The sequence below is a fragment of the Stigmatopora nigra genome, chromosome 17 (genome assembly GCF_051989575.1).
Source record: "Stigmatopora nigra isolate UIUO_SnigA chromosome 17, RoL_Snig_1.1, whole genome shotgun sequence".
In the NCBI taxonomy this organism is placed as follows: Eukaryota; Metazoa; Chordata; class Actinopteri; order Syngnathiformes; family Syngnathidae; genus Stigmatopora; species Stigmatopora nigra.
This window is the reverse complement of record NC_135524.1, coordinates 6,689,436-6,714,451: the sequence shown is the minus strand read 5'-3', so window position 1 is coordinate 6,714,451 and position 25,016 is coordinate 6,689,436. Positions and strand designations below refer to the sequence as shown.

Here is a 25,016-nt window from a genome sequence, read left to right as displayed (position 1 = left end):
ATCACAATATTATCAAATCCATTTTAACATATGGATGCTTCTTATCATGATCTTTAATGCATATTTTGTTGCCCTTAACGTAAAAGCCACACTATTTTGCCAATTATCCTATTGTAAAATAATTGAATACTCTACAGTAATTAATTGCCTTGACAAGCATTGTCGTAACTACTCAAAAGTAGAAATTTATTTTCATAAGATGGGAAATAATGTTATTGTAATACCGCTCAAATCCTAAGGAGAGCGTCGATGCAGCAAATGTGCCAGTCGAACCAAAAGTCAAATGTCCATTTTTTTTTCACTGTCAGGGTCTTATTTTCCTGTTTTTGCTCAAAAGCATAGCCACATTTAATTATATTTGTTGAATTCCCGAAATATTACAACTTTACACCCCCCCCCCCCCCCCACCACCGCCACCACCACCTTTCTCCTGACTTTTGTTATATAATAGTGACATAATATATACTATAATAGTGTATCTGGTTTTAACTGTGGGCATATGTGATACTATGTACGTTTGTACACACATACATGAACAAAAGCAGCTATTATATATGCTACGCGTTTTGTAACTGAGGATGAACAGGAGTGACTTGTAAAAGAAAATATGACTACTAATATCAACTTGTGCTATGATTTAATCAATAAAGTAACAATGTATGACCTGGCGACTAGAGGAGGAAGTCAAGGGAGACAGACACGACGTCTGGTTTTGGTTTTGCATCTTTGTAAACTGACTTTGTCGCATTTGTTATGGCAATTACAGTCCAGTTATATGGTTAACAATCGTTCTTTTGTTGTAATTGAAAATTATTTCATTACATCCAATACATTTGAGATTAGTAGGCCTTTGCACTTCAAATGGGAAACTATAGTTGTCAACCACAGTCAAAGATTCAAATGTTAATTTATGAACAATTTTAATTTTTTTTAAAAAGGACATTCCTCTTCAATACAAAACAATCCGGTACATTTTTACATTATAGTGATGGCGTTTCTACATTATAGCATCAAGTATAAACATGATCATTATCTTGTTCATTACATGATACTATCATGTTAATTGTGATACCTAGCATGTAAAAATATGATATAATTACTTCATGAATTGACACATCATGACAACATCATGGAAAATGCAGTGACTATCAGGGAGAAATGCAAAACTGGACTGTTTTGTTAAGGGGGTGTAGTAAATACACTTAATAAAGATGTGTATTTTAAAGAAAAAAATAAAATTAAAAAAAACATTAAGATTTTTCTTTAGAATGTTAAATTGTTTAGCTGAAGTGCTCAATTTAATGTTCTATATTTAGTATATATTTTTAAGAAATACTATTTTTAGGTCCGCCTCTAATGTCTAATGTGTGCATTTTTTTGTAAATTGCAAATTCAGGCAAATGGGTGAAAATTCAAGAAAGGAGAAAAGACGTAGAAGTGTTCTAAAGTCATGTCATGAATTGACGACATAATGCTTGACCATTGACTTATAAAAAAGCGAGCGTCTTCAATGGTGACGTCACAGTCAAACCGCCGTGAGACGTGCGCAATCGCACTCAAGCACGGGACGCCTCGGGATTCACACAGACACGCACAGGTAAGTACTACACGCTCGTAATTCAAAATAGCCTCTTGTTACATTGCTACATCTTTTATTTCTTTGCCATTTTTATTGAACAAAGAAAGTTAGGGAAAACAGAGCGTTATGATTTTAAAATTTTGCATTAAATTGAAACCAATATAAAAACAAGAAACTACATAAAACTTTTGAACAATGGAAATGTATGTACTTATTTTTGGGGGGTGCATGATGTGAATGCACTTGATTTATTTAAGCAGGCTGCACAAAATGATGGTACGAGTTGGATCTGGCGCCCGGGCCACTGTGGTTGGTGACACTTTCAGTTAAGAAGGACAGACAAACTTTGGCTTTCTGAGTGATATTTTATCCCATTTGATTGGCAGCATCCTTTTCACTGATGCATCACTTGATGATCTTGGCGGCGGCCGGGTTGCGACCCCTGACAGCCGTCTCACGGATCTCTGCTCGCATGCCACTCCGGAGAACCATACTCAATGGAGCCAATGCAACCTACATGGAGGAGATGTACTTGACGTGGTTGGAGGAGCCCTCCCGCGTGCACAAGGTAAAAACTACTCCAACAGCATTCCTTGAACTCATTAACGGCCATTGACGAGGATAAGCTTCCAATCCATTTCTAACGTGAGGGACAAATTACGTCTAATGCAGTCAATATCATTTCAATTTGTATAGCATGTCCTCTGATTGCATATGAATAGGATATTTGTATATTTGTTGATGGCAATGATTTAATTGTGAGTCAGCTCTTTGTTAATTTTACTATAATTACTTCCATTGGTTTTGGTGCATTTATGAGTATTTTTTTTAAATTGTTGCTCACTTTATGATGCTTTTGGGGCATTAGTAGGTTATTTGTTATACATTTTGAATCACTTCATTTTAATTTTGGGGGTTTCTAGGCATATTTGTTCAAATTATAACCACCAATGAATCTATGAGTGAATGGCAGTTGAATGTGCCATTGAAAATGAATAGGATTAATGAAAATATACAGTGAAGAAATTTTGGCTAAACCATACAGCATTTTGAAAAATGTAAATATTTTGTTATTGAAAATCAACAGAAATGAAAACCTGTTTTGGCAAAATTCAAACATGCCGTGCCGTGTTGTGTGAATTTCTGCAGTTTTAAAGTGAGTCGTGCAATGTGCAGAAAGTGAAACAAACATAGAAATTTTATATGTGGGAAGATTTGCTGTCAAGTTAAGTCCAGTGCTGTTTTTTGTCCGTTGCAGTCATGGGACGCAGTATTCCGTAAAAGCCACATGGCCCTCCGTACCCCGACGCCTCTCCAGCCGTCGAATCTTCTGCCCACTATGGGGACCGATGTGGAAAAAATGGTGGGAGATCATCTGGCGGTCCACACGCTTATACGCACTTACCAGGTACGGCGCGTCACAGTAGTAAAAACAAGACTCATGGAAGGAGTCGTCGTTAGCTTTGCTAGAATGGGAAGTGTCGTTACAGGTTCGAGGACATCACATTGCCAAGTTAGACCCTCTGGAAATCAGCTGTGTGGACTTTGATGACTCCCCTTGTAACATCGGTTTCCAAAAAGTTGGTGAGGGATCCGTTTATTTTGGACAATAATCAAGCCATTAGGGCTGGGCAACAATTACAAATGTTACTCGCCATTAAAAGCGGCAGATCCATGCACTTTTTATTATACGCAAGATGCAATTGCAGTTTTACTAGTATTAGTATCAATACTGATATGGCACTAAAATATCAGGGTAGGAAGAACTATTCTAGATCTAGAAAAAGAAAAATGTGACCATCCCTCACTACAAAAAGACCAATAATTGACTCCCTCCTAAAGGTTTCACCAAACCAGTAAAACTGGTTGCCAAATTCCCGCTTTGTATCAGGCCGGGTAGTAAGTCATATTGAATACCAAAATAAATTAAACTACTATGCATATATTTTCTAAAAACTTTGTGAATCAGATATTGCTCATTGCGGTAAGGGAATGTATATTTAGTGCCAAAAAATAATTGGAGCACACAGTGAAGAGTCTCTAATCTCCATTCATAAGTTTGCAGTATTGGTAAATTATCAGGTTGCAAAATAATGCAATCGTAATGAAACCGATAAACACAAAAACAGGGTAGCTGTTTTTAAACTCAGACTATCTCACTAATTATATGCCTTGAATATAATTTGTACTCATCACAATCCTTCATTATCCTTTCACAGCAGGTAATTATTACTAACATTAAGTGAAACAAGCTTGTTTAGTATGATCGTTTTTGCGAGTCTGTAACATTTACATTTAGAATGTATTACCATGGACACAAAGCCTCTGTTTTCCATGCGAACAATAACAAAAACACAATAAGATGATGAGCACAAAATATTTCCATGGTGTGACTTAGTTGAACAATTGAAATTCCGGTTGAACTACAGGTTTAAAAAGTAGTCTACAGTAGCAGTTATAGTCTTTGGATTGATGAAACAGAATCAAGGATAACACGTTTTCAATGTGTTTGGGTCTTGCATTTGCAAAAGGTCTGATCTTCGTCATGATCCACCCCTAACTTTTTTAGTACATTTTGCCTAGTCAGCATCGGGTCCATAGGTTGCTTATCAGCACCTGCTAGGATGAAGTACATTTAGTCATGTGATGAGAAGGATGGGTGGAGCAGAAGAAACAGGGTTGAAAGTCTAATGTACATTTTAAAAACACTAGTTGACTTACAGATCATCAAAAGCTGGCCTCTTCCTCCCCTGCAATCTCTTCTTGGTGGCTGTGCATTTTTTAATGTCAATGCACATGTGTAGTGATAAACACTAGGTAGCCTCAAGCCAGAAGACCAACAAACAGAAGCATTCCTGTGTTATAGTGCACCGATATCTATACAGCAATAAAATTATCCCCAGTAACAGGAGTACTAAAAATAATGTGGTGCAATTAGTACTTTGAGACAGTGCTTGAACTAATGTGAACAGGGCCAAGGTGCAATGAGTATTGACGGCCCTCTCTAATGGACCGTTTAGTCTTGTTAGAGAGAAATTTTATTGGCTATTGGCCGCGGGGATCACTTGGTAAATGTGAAGGTGGCTGAAGATGTGAAATTGTCAGGTACCCGACTTTACTTGATATCTTCTGTGATCTGTACATGAGTGGATGCCATTTGCATTGTAATGAATCTGGACACCACCTACAGGTTCTCCCGGTCTGGATCATACCGACTTGGACAAGATTTTCCACCTTCCCAAAACCACATTCATTGGCGGCAACGAGGGCGCTTTAACGCTCAGAGAGATCATTCGACGTCTGGAGGTAAAAACACCAACATTGGGCTCCTGCACTGTAATGCCAAGTTACGAACCTCACTGTGGTTTAGGAGTCATATTGCCAGCACATCGGAGTGGAGTATATGTTCATCAACGATGTACAGCAGTGCCAGTGGATCCGACAGAAATTTGAGACCCCGGGAATCCTGAAGTTTAGTGCAGAGGAGAAGCGGATCATGTTGAACAGGATGATCCAATCCACAAGGTGAACTGAGATCCTTGGAAGCAATTTTGTCAAAAAAATATGAGATGATTTTAGACTCTGTTGTGATTAAGGCTGCATGACTGGATGTGACTTCTCCATCTCTTGACAGGTTTGAGGAGTTCCTCCAAAGAAAGTGGTCATCAGAGAAACGTTTCGGCTTAGAAGGATGCGAGTCACTCATCCCAGCCCTGAAGGCCATCATCGACAAGTCGAGCGCGAGTGGCGTGGAAAGCGTCATCATGGGAATGCCACACAGGTTTTGAAGGAATTTGAAGAAAGTTCTTCAGTTGTTCTTCATGTGGTGTTTTACACACATTTGGCTCCAGAGGGAGGCTAAACGTTCTAGCCAACGTCATCCGCAAGGAACTGGACCAGATCTTCTGCCAGTTTGATCCAAAACTGGAGGCGACAGACGAGGTCTAAGGTCAACGTCATCAAGCGTGCCCATGAGGATGGCGTCACCAAACACGCCAAATCTGCCCCCTACGCTCAGGGTTCCGGAGACGTCAAATACCACCTGGGAAGCTTCCAAAGGAGAATGAATCAAATCACCAAAAAGATGGTCAAGTTGTCACTCGTGGCCAACCCGTCCCACCTGGAGGCCGTGGACCCCGTGGTCCAGGGTAAGACGAAAGCCGAGCAGTTCTACAGCGGGGATGTGGAAGGCAAGAAGGTGGGTTCGGTCTTGCGAGCGGTCATTGCCGTCCAATCACACACCAATGCTATGTTGTGAACTTTTTCCCCTAGGTGATGTCCATCCTTATTCACGGCGACGCCGCATTCGCCGGTCAGGGTATCGTCTACGAGACCTTCCACCTGTCCGACCTGCCGTCCTACACGACACACGGCACCGTGCATGTGGTGGTCAACAACCAGGTGCCAGATTCTGACCCGGCCTCCGACCTTTCACATTTACTGGGAGCTTTGGGAAGTCGTCAGCTGATAAGCGTGTTTGAGGACAGATTGGCTTCACCACGGATCCCAGGATGGCCCGCTCGTCCCCGTATCCCACCGACGTGGCTCGCGTGGTTAACGCACCCATCTTCCACGTCAACGCCGACGACCCCGAGGCCGTCATGTACGTGTGCAACGTAGCGGCGGAATGGCGGAACACATTCCACAAAGATGTGGTGGTGGACCTGGTAGGTGACCTTTGTTTGCCAATAGTTTTCCTTCTCGTGGGTTTCAAAATGCAAGCGCACTTTCAGGTATGCTACCGGCGGAACGGCCACAACGAGATGGACGAGCCAATGTTCACGCAACCGCTGATGTACAAGCAGATCAAAAAGCAAAAGAGTGTCTTGCAGAAGTTTGCACAGAGCCTTATTGAAGAAAAAGTGGTAACCATGCAGGAGTACCAGGTAAACATTTGACTTATATTTGCATATTTCAGGGGCATTCATAGGGCACACATTGAACTGCAGGCATTGATGGTATACTACTGTGCTTGGTTGGATCACAATTTTAGTTAAATCGCAAAAACCATTCAACAGAAGAAAAAAAACAGATGCTGGATAATTTTGGATTTTTTGACAAATCTACCAAATTGTCTTTGTGTCTTAGGAGGAAGTGGCCAAATACGACAACATGTGTGAGAAGGCCTACGCTCGCTCTAAAGATGAGAAGATTTTGCACATTAAACACTGGCTGGACTCACCATGGCGTGGTAGAAGACCAACTGACCACTACGCATGCAATATCATTGTTGATGTTGTTTCATTTATAAAGGTCTCCAATGTGTTGCTAGATTTCTTCACTGAGGATGGACGCCCTAAAACCATGAGCTGTCCATCCACTGGCCTTTCGGAGGATGAGCTTTGCCATATTGGAAAGGTGGCCGCCTCCGTCCCCATGGAAGACTTCACCATCCACTCAGGTACTCGCCTCCGCTCTTCATTTTCAGGAGTCCTTTGTCATTCAGTTCAGGCTGGGTTGGAAGTTTGAGTTTTGAAGTGATTAGAATAGTCTTGGTGTATTTCAAGATGTCATGTAACAGGCCTGAGTTTAAGTTGGAGTGGTTTTAGGTCTTAACCCTTTATTGGCCAAGTTACTATTTTTGGTCATTCAAAAAAACTTGACCCCATGCATTACATTTTGGCCCATGTAGGCCACAATATTATCTTGTTTATATCTATTATTTACCCTTTTAAAGTTCCAGGTTTGATTCAATTAGTGAGTCATTTCAGGGCTAAGCCGCATACTCAAAGGCCGAGCAGACATGGTGAATCAGCGCGTGTGCGACTGGTCACTGGGCGAATACATGGCGTTGGGCTCTCTGCTCAAACAAGGCATCCACGTTCGTTTGAGTGGTCAGGATGTAGAGAGGGGGACTTTCAGGTCAATGCACAAACAAAACAGCGATACAATTCTTGCATAATTTCCTCCCGTCACCATCTCATTGCTTTCTTGACGTAACAGCCATCGCCATCACGTTCTTCACGACCAAAACGTGGACAAGAAGATTTGCATCCCGATGAACCACATCTCCAGCGACCAGGCCACTTACACCGTCTGCAACAGCTCGCTGTCGGAATACGGGGTCCTAGGTGAGTGAGGGTTGAGCTTCTGTTTCAAACCCTCAGACCCTAAATTCTCAATCTTACTCATAGACCTCAATCTGCGCTTTTATTTATCCTCCTGCATGTACTCAGGTTTTGAATTAGGCTTTGCTATGGCCAGCCCCGACGCGTTGGTTCTATGGGAGGCTCAGTTCGGAGACTTCCACAACACGGCTCAGTGCATCATTGACCAGTTCGTCAGCTCGGGTCAAGCCAAGTGGGTACGGCAGGACGGCATCGTGTTGCTGCTCCCTCACGGCATGGAGGGAATGGTAAGTTGCTACTGAGCGTTTTGTTTATATACTCCCATATACTTTCCGTAACATGATTCCTAACGTTGGTCGTCAGGGTCCCGAGCATTCGTCGGCCCGCCCCGAAAGATTTCTCCAGATGTGCAACGACGACCCCGACGTGCTTCCGGTGAGTTTGTGTCAACGCTTGCTGGCTTTGGCGAATCTCAATTGTCATTTTTGCTCGACTTTCGCAGAAGCAGCATGGTGAGTTTGCCGTTCAGCAGCTGTATGATTGCAACTGGATTGTTGTCAACTGCTCCACACCTGCAAACTATTTCCACGTTCTTCGCCGACAGATCCTGTTACCCTTCAGAAAACCGGTCAGTGTCCACACGTGTTAGGCAGAGAGTTATAAAAATGTTGTTATAGCTTTGTCCATTACCTTGTGTGTGTCTTAGCTCCTCCCCTTCAACCATGCCAAGGGCGCAGGCCCAGGCTTTAGTGCAGTCACACCCTTCCACCCTGCCAAACTCGGCCCCTGCATTTGATATCTTTGTAAACGTTACCCTAAAAGTCTTCTTTTCTCACAACAGCTGATTGTATTCACGCCAAAGTCGCTTTTACGCCACCCAGAGGCTCGATCCAGTTTTGACCTTATGTTATCAGGTGAGTAGTACAATTTTACAACACATTGTGTGATTGATGGACGTCTATTGTTGACAGTGGTACTGAAAAAGTTAAGAGAAAATATTACATTATTATTCCTCGTTTTGATTTTTTATTCATGTACTCTTAGTAAGTACAAGCTCTAAATTGCTCAATTATCATTCAATTTTCAAACGGTTTGGTCTTCTGTAAATGACAGGAACCCACTTTCAGCGTGTGATACCCGACGAGGGTCCGGCGTCCGCCCGGCCCAGCGACGTGAAGCGGCTTGTATTCTGCACTGGAAAAATGTTCTACGAACTGCGCCGCGAGCGTGCCAGGCGGGATCTGGACGCCGTCGTGGCATTGGTCCGTGTGGAGCAGGTACATATATTAATTTGTTTGGGGAGGGGGTGCCAAAAAGGAAAAGTACTAATCAGTTATTTAATATTGATTCCATAAGAAAGTGTTTTATTTACGATACTTTCAAGCAACATTTAGTTATCTTAATTATAATGACACTTTATTATTGTATATAATTTAGAAAAAGGAATGAATAAGAATGTTATTTTTTTTACTAAATTGCATAGTAGTAATTAACTCATTTATTCCCATTGATAAAGATAGGCATCCAAATACTGCAAGGGTTAGTTCGTTTTAAGCAACATTGGCTAAGCAAGTACTATAGTTAGTACTTGTTCATTTTGCCCCTCAATGGAGGTCAAAGTTTGTTATGATCTTTCACCATCTCCTGATTTAGTTGCGTTCTAAACATTTGACTTTTTGCTGCAGCTTTCTCCATTCCCATTTGATCTGGTGCGAACTGAAATGGAGCGCTACTCCCAGGCGGACTTGGTCTGGTGTCAGGAAGAGCACAAGAATCAGGGATATTACGACTACATTAAGCCGCGCATGCAGACCACCGTTGGCCATTCACGACCAATTTGGTAAGGCATCTCCACCCCATTATCTAATGCAGTGGTTCTTAACCTTGGTTCAGTAAATTGTTCCCAGGGGTTCAGTGGAGCTTCTGCTTCGGATTACAAACCATCAAATACACTCTTTTTTTTTTTAAATGTCACAGTATTTAAAGCATTGCCTGCTATTGAGAATGAGGAATATCTATCTGGCTAATTTGAACCACTCACTGTTGGTTGTGTTTCAGGTATGCCGGGCGCGATCCCGCAGCTGCCCCGGCGACGGGAAACAAGCAAACTCACCTGACGGAGCTGCAACGCCTCCTCGACTGCACCTTTGACCTGGAAAACCACCGTTGACCTCATCCAATGACTTTCAACAATCAGAAGGTGCCGTCACATTGCTGTGAACCTGCTAAATAACCCAATGAAGTAGGTTCAAGCTAACACATAATGTGAAGTGCTATAGGCAGGCTAAAATAAATTTGCATATATTTTCTAATGGTTGGTGTTCCATAAAAAGTAAATTAATTTTTAATTTTTTAACTTCATTTCTCAGGGATTTTATTGTCTTCTATACCAATGTTTTAGAATACCTCATCGATCATTTTGCCATGCATCAAACAAACACATATTATGTTTTCAATGTGAAGACAAGTGAATGTCAGCTATTTATTTTGGATGTTGTGGACTTGGCATCACCCAAATAAATATGATCTATAAATGTCACTTGACACGCCTTTTAAATCCTGTAAGGATTCCTGAGCTGGTCAGATGGGGGCTATTTTAATTGTAGGCAGAAGAGGGCAGCATAAAGCAAGTTGATGCCCATCAACCAAGTACCGTAGCAACAAAAATACAAAACAAAAAGACAAACAGAAAATGGTTAAACTCCACAACTCATTGGTTGCTATTGAGAAATACAATTTAAAAAGATAACACAAAGACATAAAACACTGAAAATGAACAAAGAAAACTACATTAATAATGCACAAAAACAACAACAGCAAAAATGTAGTATTTTGGGATGTAGTATTTTATACTCTTTCAGCAGCATTGACGATGATAGACGTCCAATTGTCTAGCATCCAAACATCCTTCTGCTGTGACTTTCAATCTGTTTATCACTATTCGGCATTTGCTCTCGGCAGAACGAACGTTCCTTCGCTGCCACTCTTCCAGTTCAAATGGATTGTCTATCAAAGTAAAAAGGCCAGGTTAAAGGTCTGGTTGTCTTTCTCATGATGGCCATGATGTCCCAGGAGGTCATTGATATGTTGAGTCCCCACATGTTGACTTTTGCTTTCTTAGCCCCTTCCCTGGCCTCCTTGTAACCTTTCCTCCTATTCTGTGGCTCACTTCCTCCCCTCCCCCTCGCAGTCAGTCGTGTTGTGTGTTATTCTAGGTCACGAGCAGCAGCCATTTCCCTGGAATGTGCCGCCGCTCGCCAAAACCTCCCCGGTGGAATGCAGTCACGCACACCGACACAAAGAAGAGCAGGAAGCAGGCGTGTGCAGCGGTCGCCACGGCAACCGGCTGCTCAAGGCGTGTGCGCAGATGCCGTGCGTGCGCTTCCACGCCACAAATGTGCAACAATCCTCCCCGAATCGTCCTCCCTTTTCCCTGGCGGAGGTTCAGTCCAGTAAGTGGACCCTCCCGACTCCCCCCTCCTCACGCCGTGTTGAAAGTGACATTGTGTAATGACTGCAGTAGGTCGCCACTATGCGGCAGGTCGTAAGGGGGGAGGGGGCTGATATGATAGCGTGGAGAAGAAAATGAAGAAATGGGAAATCTCTGCACCTGTTTCCACGGCAACCCAGCTCTGGAAAAACACCGATGGGTTGCGACATCGGACACGCGCTGACACTCACACATTCTTGCTAAAACACATTTAGGGACGACAAATGTGTAAAAAAAAAAAAAAAAAAGAAGAAGCTTCATTTTAATGACTGCCATTGACGCCCACAGATGTCAAATCCATTTGAAAGGGAACAGACGGCATATAATGATCAGATTTCAATGCCACTGTCGGCGATGCAAGTCCTATTCGTTTGGATGGCTTGACTCCCAACATCTTGACATATTGAGTACTCAATGAAGAAGAAAATAACATTTTTTGGAGCAACTCACAACAATAGATGTTTACAAAATAATGAAACAAGCTAGTTATGAGTTAATTGTTTCTGTCAATGCTTTCACTTTGATGGGAATGTGATCATGGCAGTTGGTAGCAGAATCAAAAGAGCATATCATTAGTATGAATCCAATGTGTTTGAACTGGTACTGAACTTCTACTGATTAATTTATTTCAATTCACAGCTCACTTATTACATGAAACAGCATACGGTGCAGACTACACAAGTGCTATGATACAAACCTCTGTAAAACAGAATTTGCAAGGACTATAATACAAACAAACACATGTACAATACACTTGCACACAAAAAAACACACGCACACACACTTTTAGTGAAATAGCAGGTGCAAGTCAGTTTATTTTGTGTGTTTCAACGTGACCAATACCTTCCCAAGATGGCTGGGGAAGAAACGCACGGCGAGTGGCTAAACGTTTCCTGGTGACGTCATTCTCCCCAGGAGGAGGAGCGGGCTGTGAGCCTCTAGGAAGGGCGGTGACGTCACGAAGCTTTCCAGCTTGTCATTGTGCAACGCTCTGTTTTTTACCAAGCGAGCTCGGTGTCCTCGAGAAGCTAGCTGTAATTGGTTCGCAGAGTTAGCGTAATTAAGCGTGACGCCGACCGGAAGTGCAAAGTGGCCGTAATCTAAAACACAGGGACAGCGCCGCCTCGTTCTTCCTCGTGGACACAATGAGCATCGAAAGGAGGGATTTGACGACCAAACTTGACGGCTAGTCCGCTAGCCGACTGCGACGCCACACGAGCTAGCTAGCCCCCTGAGCTAAGCTAGGCTAGGCAAAGCTAAGCTAGCTCGCCGAGGCGTCTGGATTCGGGTCGTGGACGCGCACGTACGGACAGGTAAGCTTCGTGGGAATATCACGACGCGAGAACCCTATCTTTGCGCGACCGCTTCGTAGCGCGCACACGCGATCTGTGGCCCCCACCGTTACCCGGGGGCGCGAGCACGCACGGACGCACGTACACACCGGGCAGGTAGGCGGAACCCAACCGAACGGAAGGCGCCGCGTGCACGCCGCTTTGTTCCGTTGTGCGGCCGTGGCGGGAAAGCCTGAAGCGCTGCGCGTGCATGCGTGGCACCTAGACGGCGAGTGCTGCCCCCACACGCACGCGCAGGTAATAGGTTCCCTGGCGTGCGCGTGCACGGGATTTCATTGTGTGGCGGATCCTTGTTGTCTGGCCTGGACGTGCGCGTGCACAGCAAGCGTAAGGTTGTGTTTATACGTGTCTGCCGTATGGATTCTTTGTTGTTGTGTGCGTGATGCTGCGGCACCTGTAGACATTTTATTCCCGAATGATCTTTCTGGCCTTTTTTTCTTGTTTGGGTAATTTCTCATTGGTTGCCAGTGACGGTGATGGACGTCCAATACATTTGGACTGGGAGGGATGCCAGCCCCTCCCAGGTCAGATGAATTGGACCTCTATAGGCAGTAGCGGAACATTGCCATAGGAACTGATGGTTCTTTGTGTTTGGCAATAAAAGCGTCAAAACCCACGTGACGTACAAATGGTGTATACAATATTGTAAATTGTTTTACCTCTTCTTCACTTTCTTGCTTATTTCTCTCCAGTGGAGCTCATTGCTGCCTGGCATGCTGTGGCAGGACGTGGTACTACACCATCACCCTAAAATAAAACAGCAGGGGAGCTTTCTATCATGATTGGTCGGACACTACTTAACTGATTGACTGCCATTGATGTTTGAATAGGGATGGTTGTCAACGAATTAATGAATGTCCATTCACTGCCATCCTCCTAAATCAAATTGTTTGAATGTTTACAAGTAAACTAACTAGTGGTAGGGTGTATTTTGGCCAGAGGAAGAACAAAATGTTTTTTTTTTCCATTAGTAACAAACTCATTGAAATTCACTGGGGATATATGAATGGATGCTTCATGATTGTACATTAATAATCTCTTAGGATGGGTGACTAGTGCTTTTCTTTGTTAGGATGACCGACGTTTGGAAACGCATCATCGGTCCGTTCATTTAATTTAGGTACTTTGTACCGTCAGTGCCAGCCAAAAAGCTAACTACAACAATGTTCAACCACAGTATCAATATCGGTGCATGCAAATTCAATTCACAAGAAGGGAGCTGGTGCTTTAATGGGAAAGTATAGTGCTGTTTCCTTTTGAAATCAACAAGCTAAATTTAGCTGCAATCCCCCTCCCCGGTCCACCCCGTGAGGCTGCGAGCACTGGTGGCGTCGGCGTACAACGCTACATGAAAGGCTGCGACGGGGCATGCACGTTTCGGGTTGCCGTTTGTGCGAAGCCTGATGCTACTTTCTTTCTGTGTTTGGCTTCTTCTAGGCGGGCTCCCCAGTCAGCCCTATGTTTCTCCGATGAAACACCTCAACTCCATGAAACGAGCCCCGCATCCCACTCCTCAAAGGTACACATGAATGCAACCTCTAGAGATGACCGAATATTTTCTAATAAGTATAACAGATAAAAACTGGATATTCTTCCAACATCTATTTTTTTTTTTTATATTCAACCATTGGGTGCAAAGGAAGCCCTCACTTTCGACTCATTAATTTTTTTCTGCAACACGTGGTTGAATAAAATGAAATATTGGTGAATGAAAGTTTAAAATGCATCAGAAATGGCTCTAAATTGAGGTTAATTAACGTTAACTGAAAACTCCATGATGACAAAATATGCTTTTATGTAGATGCTAAAGTTAATAATTATTGATATGTCTATATTATATATACTGCAATTGACTAGCAAATAATTAAGGTGTACATGGCCTACTGCCCGTTGTTGACTGGGATTGGCTCCAGCACCCCCACGACCCTCTATTATAACGTTATTTCTATACAAGACAATTGGATTGGAACTTTATGGGTTGACTCATTTAAAAAATGAGTGAACAATCCAAATAATTACTTGCGGCAACTCTAATTTCCAAACAGCTGGTAACCGGCTTTTGATTATTAGGGTCATTGGTAATTGCACTTCTGCGCTACTAGCCCGGTGATTGTGGGGTGCAAGTGTGAATAGAAGCTAACGCTCGGCGTCCCCGCCATCCTGGCCTTTATTCAATTTTTTTCCTCTCCCTCCGCAGCGGTGACGGCGCCTTCTTCCATGAGCCAGTCTCCTGGCAACCAACAGCCAATCAGCACCCCGGCTCTCTCTCTGTTGTAACCACAGTGTGGGGCGTGACCAATCCCACGCACAGCCAGGTAACATGTGACAAACACTGCCTGCTTCTTCAAATCGGAAATTTGTTGGTAACTCAACGGCTGCCGTTGAAGGCAATATTTTCTTTCTTTTTCTTTTTAACTTTATTAAATTGTTTTTCAAATTCAAACATTTTACAAATAACATTGGTTTATTTGTATTACTTTTTAAAAATCATGCAACATTTTATCTTTTATGCGTTTGTTATCTCAGATTTTTTAAATAACATACCCAACCTGAATTTGTATTACTTCCCCACAGGTGATCGGAGCGCCGCCTATGGGTCCCGGCGACAGCACGGGCGGTCACATGATGCCCGGTGGGGGCGGAGGCGGGGGACCTGGCATGACCGGCGGCATGGGCCCACAGTTTATGGGCCAGCAAGCGTATGGTGACGCCGTGTCCAAAGGCTATGGTCAGCCGCTCATGTACGGACGCCCCAACACGGCGTACAACCCGGCGGCAGCCTACGGCGGCAGGTTAGGCTCCCTTTCAACACAGGACAGTTCGTTCTATCCAAAACCTACAATTGACTATTGGTCCGTGTCCGCAGCTATCCCAGTAACAGTGGTGGCATGGGTGCACGCCCTCCTTCAGACTTTACCACAGCCACTGCCGCCGCCGTGGCCGCAGCCACCGCCACGGCCACAGCCACTGCCACTGTGGCTGCCATCCAGGAAAAACAGAACCAGGACATCAACTACGCTCAGGTAACATAGCAACCCTCATTTGGTAATGTATTCTTATGTAAGACCCCAAGTGAAGATGAAAACAAATCTAATTTCAAGACCTAATTCAAAGAAGACCTTGTTCAAAAGTGCAAGTCTGTGTTGACAACATTGTAGCATTCACATAGTGTTGAAAAAGAGTTAAGTTATAATTATCATGTTTTTAGGCATCTAAAAAGGGCAAAGCAGATTTGTATGTCACAATTGAACACGATAGTCATTCAAATTGCTTCAGATCACATAAAAAAACAACAAAAAAACCCAAGAAATAGAAATGAAAATGCATCAAAAAGTATGCATAAAAATCCTATTAAATCATTAAGACAGTTAAAAATTATTATTGTTGTTTGGATTTTTCCCTTATATAAGTCAATGACAGCCGAAAGGGTTGGGCTCCAAAGGCTAATTTAGAAACTAGTCACTGTTTCCAATTGCTAAATCATAGCTGACGAAAAGTCCAGGAGAGGGCGTCCTGGCCTGGCGCCTCTCTAATGTCCTCTATTCATGCAGATGGGCGGAGCCTCCTCGTACAACCCCCAGTTTATGTCTCATGCTGGAACTCGCGGCCCCCCGGCCATGAACCAGGGGAGTATGGTGTCCGGCAGGCCCGGGGCCACGCTGCCTTCTGGCGGGGGCTTGTACCCGCCCCACCCCGGAGCCTCCCAGAAGATGCATGGCGGTGGGGGATATTCCACTGCAACACAGGGGCTCAAACGCACCTTCCACTCTGAGGTGAAATTTAATTTCAACACTGATGCATTTAATTAAAATGAAGAGAAAAAAATCCTGCACATGTCTATTTAGAAAGACATATTTTAGCTTTTTTTGTCTTCAACTCTCATTTCAAATCTTGATTTTGAAATTCCAGTCCTTGTTTATAATGCCTAGCTGTTTTGAAACCCAAAATTTAAACCTAGTCGTTTTGAGTCTGAATCAATTTTTTCCAAGGCCACAAGTGTTCCTTTCCAAACTCAAGTCTGCTTTTCTTTGTGCTGTGCAGTTTGGTGGCGGTGGCGGGATGTCATCAATGTCGGGGTACCCTCAGCAACCACTGCAGTATCCCCCTGGAGCACAGCAACGGTGCGCTCCCTCCCCCTCGTACCCGGGAGGCCGCATGCCCCCCATGAGCCAGTACGCTTCTGGATCACACAGCAACCCGCTGTCATTCCCTCCGGGCGGAGGACAACCCAACCCACCCCAGTACTATAAGGTAATTCCTCGTTCTGTAGTGAATAATCATCATTGCATAATCATATTAAAATAGGTCACGTGATCGCCAAGGTACTATTTGTAGATCACATGACAGTAACATTTTGATCCATTCCCTCTATTGATTTCCTTTGCTAGACTCTTATGAATTTGGCATGTCCATAGTGAGCTTTAGTGTGATTCAAGAGTGGATTTTTACCCCTGTTCCCTGCCGCTCCCATACATGTTGATAGAGTAATGCGAAGTGTATCATTACATAACTGCTGAGCTTTGTCAGTGGCCTAAAAAACACATAGATTGTGGAAGGTTAACTCCCTGAAAATTTGATATTGGATCAAAAAAAAGTTTGAAATTCTTTTGAAATTCATTATGCTCAATCATTTTGAAATGAACTATATTTCATCTGTTCTCCAGTCTGATGTGTTTAATGGGCAGAGCAGCCTGCCCCCTGCAGGCCCAGGAGGATATAATGCCTTCACGCAGGCAGCAGCCAGTGGGGTAAGTCAAGATAAAACTCATCACCCATAGCTCATTCAATGCCATTGACGGTGATAGGATATTCGCTGCCAACACTCCCACTTCAAATGGATTGGACATTAGGTGCCATCAATGGCAGCCGATGAGTTACATAATATAATTTGAACTTCCTCTGGCCAACATACACCACCATTGAGTTTTTCAGAATTAGACGTCCAAGGCATTTGAAGCGGGAGGTAGGAAGCTATTAATCATTAATATATCTCCTACCAACCCTCCCATTTTAAATGAGGCACAATTACACACAGACTAGTGTTGGAATAAGTATTAGGAGTCAAAAAATGGTATCACTACAATTCTTCTGTAATATATTACTTCTACATTTATTATGTGTTTTATGTATTAATTACAGGTCCTTCATAAAGATGTGTTCCTCGAATCCAAACAAATACCTTATTCGTTTCAGCCGGGCCGAGGGGGTGGCGGCGGGGGTATGCCCGGGTACCCCGGGTCCCCCATGGGCGGGAATCCCACCCCTCCCATGACTCCCGGCACCTCAGTGCCACCCTACCTCTCTCCGACCCAGGACACTAAACCCCCTTACATGCCCCCCGACGTCAAAAGCAACATGGGTGTCCCGCAGCCAGGTGCAGGTAAGACATGCTCACGTCTTGTCCTTTTTCTGCGGGAATTTTACCACTTGTGCAAATTTCAAGGTAACCCTAGCGACGACCTTCGCCTGACATTCCCGGTACGGGACGGCGTGGTGTTGGAGCCTTTCAGGCTGGAGCACAACTTGGCTGTCAGTAACCACGCATTCCAGCTTCGAGACTCCGTCTACAAAACGCTGATGATGAGGTGAGTGTGTAAAGGCTTGTTGATAAAATTGACAACAAAGAAACAAACTAAGAAAGATGCTCAAAAAAGAGAATTTGTACAAGTTGACGTCATGTTCCATTTTGTGCCCGGACAGGCCCGATCTGGAACTGCAGTTCAAGTGCTACCACCACGAGGACCGTCAGATGAACACCAACTGGCCTGCTTCGGTGCAGGTCAGCGTCAACGCCACACCTTTGTCCATCGAGCGCGGTGACAACAAGACCTCCCACAAAGCCCTGTACCTCAAGCAAGTGTGCCAGCCTGGACGCAACACGGTCCAGATCACCGTCACTGCCTGCTGCTGCGTAAGTATAAGCAAGTTTTGCTTCGGTCACTATAATTGTTGGAATTTGTAGTGCTGCCACGAAAAAAAAAAATTAATTAAAACATTAATAGGGCATATTTTTAGGGTTTCCCAATTTTTATATATAAAAAAACAACGAGTTAAGACACTGAACAAAACTGAATTTGAATAGTTCTGAGGTCACCAATGCTTCTAAATGATGAATCAACTCTCCAAATAGTTAAGTGGATTACTCATTGCAGCTTTTATTCGGTAATCTGTAGTATCCTATTGGCGTGATTATTGACTGACCACCATCTCCGTTTGTGTCCTCAGTCTCACCTGTTCGTGCTGCAGCTGGTGCATCGACCATCGGTCAGGTCTGTGCTGCAAGGGCTGATGAAGAAACGGCTACTGCCGGCCGAGCACTGCATTACCAAGAGTGAGAGTCTTTTTTTACCCTCATGCAATTTCTCAAGCGAGGCGACCGGCCTTGACGCCGTTACTGCCTTTCAGTCAAGAGAAACTTCAGCAGCGGCACCATCCCCGGCACCCCTGGCCTGAATGGGGAGGACGGCGTGGAGCAAACGGCCATCAAAGTGTCGCTCAAGTGTCCCATTACATTCCGACGCATCCAGCTGCCGGCACGAGGACACGATTGCCGCCACATACAGGTGACAACAACTTCAATTGCATTTTGATATTTTACTGGACTAGGGGAATGGAATTTAAAATATATATATCTTTTAATAATAAAAACATGTATATATATCGTTAGTCTAATAGGAAATTGCATTCCTGCCTTTATGGTATTTTTCTGAACATGTTAAATTAGAACCAAGCTAATTATACCATTAGGGTAATATCTTCTATTTGTATTTTTGTTCACTATTTTTTTATGTTTCTGTTTTGAAAATAGGCATTTGATTCTACTTTTATACATAATTTATGTATATAATTATTTTAAAGTAACATTTCCATTGATCCTACAACTCATTTGTGCCATTGCATTAATGTCAGCCAAAAACATTTGTCGTTGCAGTGCTTTGACCTGGAATCGTACCTGCAGCTCAACTGCGAGAGAGGGACATGGAGGTGTCCCGTCTGCAAGTAGGTCTCATTGGCTGCCATTGATAGCAATAGATGTCCTTTGCTTTAAGCACTAGTGTGTGCTTGATTACCTGTCAAGAATAAGTTGGGAAGTCTGAGCGTCTTATGTTCTGACCGCCGTTTCCTGTGTGATTCCAGTAAGACGGCTTTGTTGGAAGGTCTGGAGGTGGACCAGTACATGTTGGGGATCCTGGTATACATCCAGAAGTAGGTCCCAATCTCCTGAGGCCGATCGACTTTTTGACCATGAGTTTATTTATCCCGCATTTGTCTCCTGCAGCTCTGACTACGAGGAGATCACCATCGACCCGCTGTGCGGCTGGCGGCCTGTGCCCGTCAAGCCTGACCTGCAGGTGAAGGAGGAGCCCGACGGACCGGCACTCAAGCGCTGTCGCACCGTCAGTCCCAGTCATATGGTGCTGCCGAACGTCATGGAAATGATTGCCTCGCTGGGACCCGCTTCCTCGCCCTACGCTGGCGGCGGCGGGAGGGGCAGCCCTGACTTCAACAGGCCAGGTGGGTGACGGAAAGCATTAGGGTTGATTGAGAAGGCCTAAAAATAGTATATCCTATATTTTTTCACAAATTAATTCAGAACAAACGACATAGAAAATTCAAAGCACGTTTGAAATCAATGGCTCCCATTGATGGTGCTAGAGGCAAAAATATGTTTGATCAGTTGCTCCTCCCTGTCCAAATAAATTGGACAGATTTATGATATAACATTAAAGCGGAGCCAACAGTAGGAAGGTGGTGGATTTTTTTCCTTGGTTTCAACGTTGTACGTTGTCATATGACAATGTTATGGTGTGGTCAATGTATAAAACAGCTCATTTTTAAACGCAACTCTGGTTTGTCTTTTATTGGTGATAGCAGCAAAAAAGGGAAAACATTTTTACAATCTATTTGTGTGAACCAGATTTTTCATTGTCTTAGAAAAATCCAGTATCATTCCAAAGAAATGGTATTATATATATATATTCCTTACTTTTCATCATTTCTTGCAAAAAAATAGTCACCCTATTAGGACTTGCATAATTTTCCATCTTTTCACACCATTGAAAAATCAGGGCAAAAAATAAGTCTTAAGAATGAATATAAGTGACTCAATGTATAAAAGAGGCTTTCAAATTGCATTGTGTTCATTGATGGGACGTGACCTGGAAATTTTATGTTGATGTTGTCGCCGCCGGGTTTTTTTTCCTTCCTTTCTCAGGGAGTCGAGGCTTTGCCGGCCAATCGGCTTTCCCTGAGTTCCCTAACACTCCCGGAACACCCACCCTGGGAGAGTACCCCTCCTCCGGACCGCCGCTCTCCTACCCGCCCGAGCAGGTGAGATGCAACGAGGCTGTTCTCCATCGTTGAGTTCTTTTACGCTACTATACTGACGTGTGGAGACCAGATGTGACAAAATTAAATGCTAATTAAATGGTACTGTGCTGCTTTTCTGCACTTGATGGTGTTAGGATGCAGCATTAATTTTATTTATTATTTGTGCTAGGTCAGTTTAAGAACTAGATTGATTGGGGAGAAATGTTGTGGTACATTTCCCCCTCCCCATTTCACATAGCACTATTTAGGATTTTTGAGTATTTTACTGTCTCTTCCCGCTGGCTGGCTTGGAGTGCAATCCACTAAGATGGAGTGGAGCAGGTTTGTCACGCGCAGCTGCCGGCCGACCGTCATTGACGGACTTGTGCATTTTTCTCTTTGCAGGCGCCTCACCCGTCCCACAATGCCTCGCTCCAGCAGCAGCACGGCAGCCTGAGCGAGGACAGGAACGCTGCTGCTTCCCACAATGCTCGGCTGCACGCCGAGGGCTCCTTTGCCCTAGGAGGACCCCCGACAGGAGAAGCGCCCGATCACTCGCTAGATGTGAGCACTTGTATTATTTTTCCGTCCCATACGATGCATGACATTTCCATTTAGGGCTGGCTCGTCCTACCATCTTCTCCTCTCATGTAGGCATAAGTAGTACATGAAAATAATAACTAACAAGAGTCTTGGGATTGACATTATAAAAACATTCGTCTTTCCATTTAAACCTTCATAAAGTTTTCATGAGTCACCATTGATGGGGCTAGACATCCAATCCATTGTTTTGACTGGGCGGGGCATAACTGTTAAATGTTCTTTTACTAGCTTTTGCCGGAGCTGACCAACCCGGATGAGCTGCTCTCCTACTTGGGACCGCCCGACCTGCCCAGCAACAGCAGTGACGACCTTTTGTCGCTCTTTGAGAACAACTGAGCGCCTCTTTTTCCGACTCCCCCGATACGTCACTCCAATGATTTTATGGAACACAAGAAGACTGCGGTGCTCGCTGGCAATCGGTGTCCAAATGGCTGTCATACGTCCTCTCTAGCAAGGCAATTTAGAACACTGGTAAAACGACTGTCTGTCTTATAACTTGGATCCACTTCTAGTTTGCAAATCAAGCTAATTTTGCATCACTAGTACCTATACCTTTTCTTTGCATCCTCACTTGAGTTTTAAAGTTCGCCAAACTTGAAATGCACTTTTTAAATAGTCCTTTTACTTATTCAATCATTGGCTGTCTTCGATGGGGATAAGTTTGATGTGTCACTGTCAAAAAAAAAGCCCCAAAAAATGCTAGGAGCCAAACACATCAGCCGTTTTGACACAAAGTGACTATTTTTAATTAAGTTTCCGTCTCTCTTCTGCTCAAAGGTTGTGGGGGTGCTGGAGCATATCCCAACCAACTACGGGCAATAGGTAGGGGACACTTAGAATTGATGGCTAGCCAATCGCAGGGCACACTAAGACGAGGAATCATTCACGCTCAAACTCATACCTGTGGTCAACCACTATTTGCATCTTCTCTGGTTATTTTTGTGTGATCCTTCCATTTGTTCGTCAATCTTTACATTTAAAATGACACCAGTTGTGTTACCAGTGACCTAAATCATGGAAAGGTTTCTCCCACATTCAAAAATTTGAAGTGAATGTTACATTCCATTGTCCCGTCTTTGGAGAAGAAAAAAAAAACGTCTGTGAATATTTCCTTATACGTTTCTTCATCTTCCCATGCTTCATTTTTCATCCGTGTCGGCTTTGAGGTCAAAAAAGAAAAAAAAAGAATTCCCAAATCTTGTTAAATGTTGGCATTTATGGTGCGGCGAGGCAAAAAAAAGTGACTATCGAACTGCAAATTTACTAGAAAACATGTTTTTAAGATGTAAACTATTGCACATATTTTATAACACGCATTTTAATTGCCATTGTTTTCTATTTATTTTGTAATCATTGTTTTCGTCGATTGTAGCCGCGGTTGCTTTGTTCATTTGCTCGAGCTCCAAAATGAGGAATAAAACCACTTTATTATTTCAATGAGTGCCTTTTTTTTAATTTTGTGTGGATTAAAAAAAACATGTAATAATTTCCTGATTAGAAAGGCCTTTATTTCCATATATGTATTTAAACAACATACAATTTTAATTATTCATCTCAACAGTTTGAAACCTAAATCGTCATATATATTTGGAATTACACGATTATTAATTTTTCTAATTTTATATTTTTAATTTTTGGAACAATTTACATTTTGATATATACATTTTATTGCTGAATTATCAACTTAGTATTTTATTGATTCATTGCATTCTCTGGCAAGCCCACACGCCCCATTCGTCATTCAACCCAGCCAATAAAATTAATCCCGCCTACCAATGGTCCCTATTGGCTCAGGATTTCCAAAGAGTCGACTGTGATAGGCTCCTCTGGGGATCACGTCATTTCGGGTGCGAATAAAGCCAGTCCCGAACCGCTTTTGTTGTCAGAAGCTCATTGAATTTATCTCACTTCAGAGTTATCTTAAAAAGAAAACGACTGTTAATAAAAGACAATATGGCAAAGCCCGTTGTTTACTTTGACATCACAATTGACGGCGTTAGCGCCGGCAGAATCACCATGGAGGTAAGTTAACTTTAACTCGAGCTTCGCGTCTCAATGCTGCAAAAGACGGAAGTCATGCGTCATCAAATCAAGAGAATTTTTTCTCCAAAAATCTGTCTTTTGTGTTTTAGCTTCGGGCAGATGTCGTACCAAAGACTGCTGGTAGGTGAAGGCAACCAGTTACCAATCTAAGATAACCAAATGTGTTGCTAAATTATTCCAATTTCCGCTTGGATTGACAGAAAACTTCCGGGCCCTGTGCACGGGCGAAAAGGGCTTCGGCTTCAAGAATTCCTCCTTTCACCGCATCATTCCCAAGTTCATGTGCCAAGTAAGGAGAACTGCAGCCTGACGGCAATAGCCGTCCAATCCGTTTTAAGTGGGATGGATGATACCCAGTTAGTTCACTACTAGCCTAGCACTTCTAATGGATTGGATTTCTTTATGATAAACGCAGTCACGTGATCAACCTATTGCCGTCTATCACTGCAAACTTGTGGTTAAAAAGGGGCAAGAGAGTAGTTTTTCCATTTTTAGATATTCTTTCATCACTGCATTTGTTCAGCAAACATTGACAAAATGCATTTTTTGTGATGATTTTTTTCATTTTCTATAGGAAAAAAATTATATTGCATATTTTTTAATCTATTATAAAAAGAAATACAATGAGCTGCACATATTAACATGTCCACAATAAATACTCAAACTTGAATTATATAATAAAAAATACAATTGAGAAATCAACCCCTGAAAAACACAACATGTAAAGAAAATATCAAATCAAATAAAAAAATAAAAAGGTAGCCAGGTGCACTGTAGGTCGTTGCAAGCCGACTCACGCGTTGACCTGATACAGGGCGGTGACTTCACCAACGGCGACGGTACAGGAGGCAAATCCATTTACGGCGAGACCTTCGCCGATGAGAACTTCCAGCTCAAGCACCTGGGCTCGGGGACACTTTCAATGGCCAATGCTGGACCAAACACCAACGGCTCACAGTTTTTCCTCTGCACCGATAAAACTGACTGGTGAGACCCCCCAAAAAGTCTTATAAAGGTTATGTAATTTAACAATACCACAATTGGTATTCAGTTTTTTAAATTGTTTTCATAAATTAAAAACATTTGTACAGAGGAGCTAAAAATGGCTTGCTCTATCTACCTTGTCATGTCAAACTACTACAGGTGTATTTTACTCTTTCTTTTTTTTCTTCAAAGATATATAAATGTTGACGCATTTACTGATGTTGCATTCAGGCTCGACGGAAAGCACGTGGTATTCGGCAAGGTTTTGGAGGGGATGGCGGTCCTGAAGAGCATGGAAAAGCAGGGCACCTCCAAAGGGACCACCAAAGCCAAGGTGGTCATTGCTGACTGTGGTGAGCTCAAGTAGACCCACCTAAGTAGTCTTAATGTAATCTTAATGTTCCAAATTGGTCATTCCTTCCTGAAACAAAGAAATTGGACTTTGCTTTTGAAATAAAATGCACTATTATTTTCATATTTATCTATCTTTAGTCGTTCTGTTTGTTTTGACATCACAAGATGTCCAGTCCACTTTGACTGGCAGAGGTGCCTAAAATATTCAAAAGCATTAATGCAATAAGCCATTA

The 25,016-nt window shown here is 43.1% G+C and overlaps 3 protein-coding genes across 6 annotated transcripts; all 3 read left to right on the top strand.

The window, feature by feature from the left end:
- Positions 1-1,411: 1,411 nt before the first annotated feature.
- On the top strand, positions 1,412-10,186 carry ogdhb (oxoglutarate dehydrogenase b). Its single transcript, XM_077737868.1, has 24 exons — positions 1,412-1,597; positions 1,837-1,888; positions 1,966-2,147; positions 2,838-2,987; positions 3,070-3,163; positions 4,770-4,885; positions 4,950-5,104; positions 5,214-5,360; positions 5,431-5,521; positions 5,598-5,777; positions 5,852-5,980; positions 6,067-6,246; positions 6,313-6,465; positions 6,668-6,770; positions 6,852-6,980; positions 7,291-7,441; positions 7,523-7,650; positions 7,756-7,934; positions 8,011-8,082; positions 8,150-8,275; positions 8,489-8,561; positions 8,761-8,924; positions 9,333-9,487; positions 9,706-10,186. Exons 1-24 carry the CDS (start codon positions 1,511-1,513, stop codon positions 9,815-9,817), a joined length of 3,108 nt encoding a protein of 1,035 aa, XP_077593994.1. The 5' UTR covers positions 1,412-1,510; the 3' UTR covers positions 9,818-10,186.
- Positions 10,187-12,095: 1,909 nt separating this feature from the next.
- zmiz2 (zinc finger, MIZ-type containing 2) lies at positions 12,096-22,839 on the top strand. Of its 4 annotated transcripts, none has more exons than XM_077736954.1 (19): positions 12,096-12,450; positions 13,927-14,008; positions 14,687-14,804; positions 15,064-15,281; positions 15,356-15,512; positions 16,041-16,262; positions 16,531-16,740; positions 17,154-17,237; positions 17,683-17,869; positions 17,933-18,074; positions 18,190-18,400; positions 18,715-18,820; positions 18,895-19,052; positions 19,421-19,488; positions 19,627-19,695; positions 19,769-20,004; positions 20,705-20,820; positions 21,205-21,363; positions 21,631-22,839. In XM_077736954.1, exons 2-19 carry the CDS (start codon positions 13,959-13,961, stop codon positions 21,736-21,738), a joined length of 2,619 nt encoding a protein of 872 aa, XP_077593080.1. In that variant the 5' UTR covers positions 12,096-12,450; positions 13,927-13,958; the 3' UTR covers positions 21,739-22,839. The 4 variants fall into 4 exon arrangements, with proteins under 4 accessions (XP_077593080.1, XP_077593077.1, XP_077593078.1 ...); XM_077736951.1 differs by having other exon boundaries at positions 17,629-17,869; XM_077736952.1 differs by lacking the exon at positions 12,096-12,450 and adding an exon at positions 12,693-12,816 and having other exon boundaries at positions 17,629-17,869.
- A 409-nt stretch (positions 22,840-23,248) lies between these two features.
- On the top strand, positions 23,249-24,906 carry ppiab (peptidylprolyl isomerase Ab (cyclophilin A)). Its single transcript, XM_077736955.1, has 5 exons — positions 23,249-23,424; positions 23,535-23,565; positions 23,646-23,734; positions 24,260-24,432; positions 24,661-24,906. Exons 1-5 carry the CDS (start codon positions 23,356-23,358, stop codon positions 24,794-24,796), a joined length of 498 nt encoding a protein of 165 aa, XP_077593081.1. The 5' UTR covers positions 23,249-23,355; the 3' UTR covers positions 24,797-24,906.
- Positions 24,907-25,016: the final 110 nt, after the last annotated feature.

Excerpts from the sequence above, each read along its gene's own strand:
- ogdhb (XM_077737868.1), top strand. The coding sequence starts at position 1,511 with ATGGTGACGTCACAGTCAAACCGCCGTGAGACGTGCGCAATCGCACTC. Across the intron at positions 4,886-4,949 it reads AGATCATTCGACGTCTGGAG|GAGTCATATTGCCAGCACAT; the intron begins GTAAAAACACCA and ends ACTGTGGTTTAG. Across the intron at positions 5,778-5,851 it reads GGGATGTGGAAGGCAAGAAG|GTGATGTCCATCCTTATTCA; the intron begins GTGGGTTCGGTC and ends TTTTTCCCCTAG.
- zmiz2 (XM_077736951.1), top strand. The coding sequence starts at position 13,959 with ATGAAACACCTCAACTCCATGAAACGAGCCCCGCATCCCACTCCTCAA. Across the intron at positions 16,263-16,530 it reads AACGCACCTTCCACTCTGAG|TTTGGTGGCGGTGGCGGGAT; the intron begins GTGAAATTTAAT and ends TGTGCTGTGCAG. Across the intron at positions 20,821-21,204 it reads TCTCCTACCCGCCCGAGCAG|GCGCCTCACCCGTCCCACAA; the intron begins GTGAGATGCAAC and ends TTCTCTTTGCAG.
- ppiab (XM_077736955.1), top strand. The coding sequence starts at position 23,356 with ATGGCAAAGCCCGTTGTTTACTTTGACATCACAATTGACGGCGTTAGC. Across the intron at positions 23,566-23,645 it reads TGTCGTACCAAAGACTGCTG|AAAACTTCCGGGCCCTGTGC; the intron begins GTAGGTGAAGGC and ends TTGGATTGACAG. Across the intron at positions 23,735-24,259 it reads TTCCCAAGTTCATGTGCCAA|GGCGGTGACTTCACCAACGG; the intron begins GTAAGGAGAACT and ends GACCTGATACAG.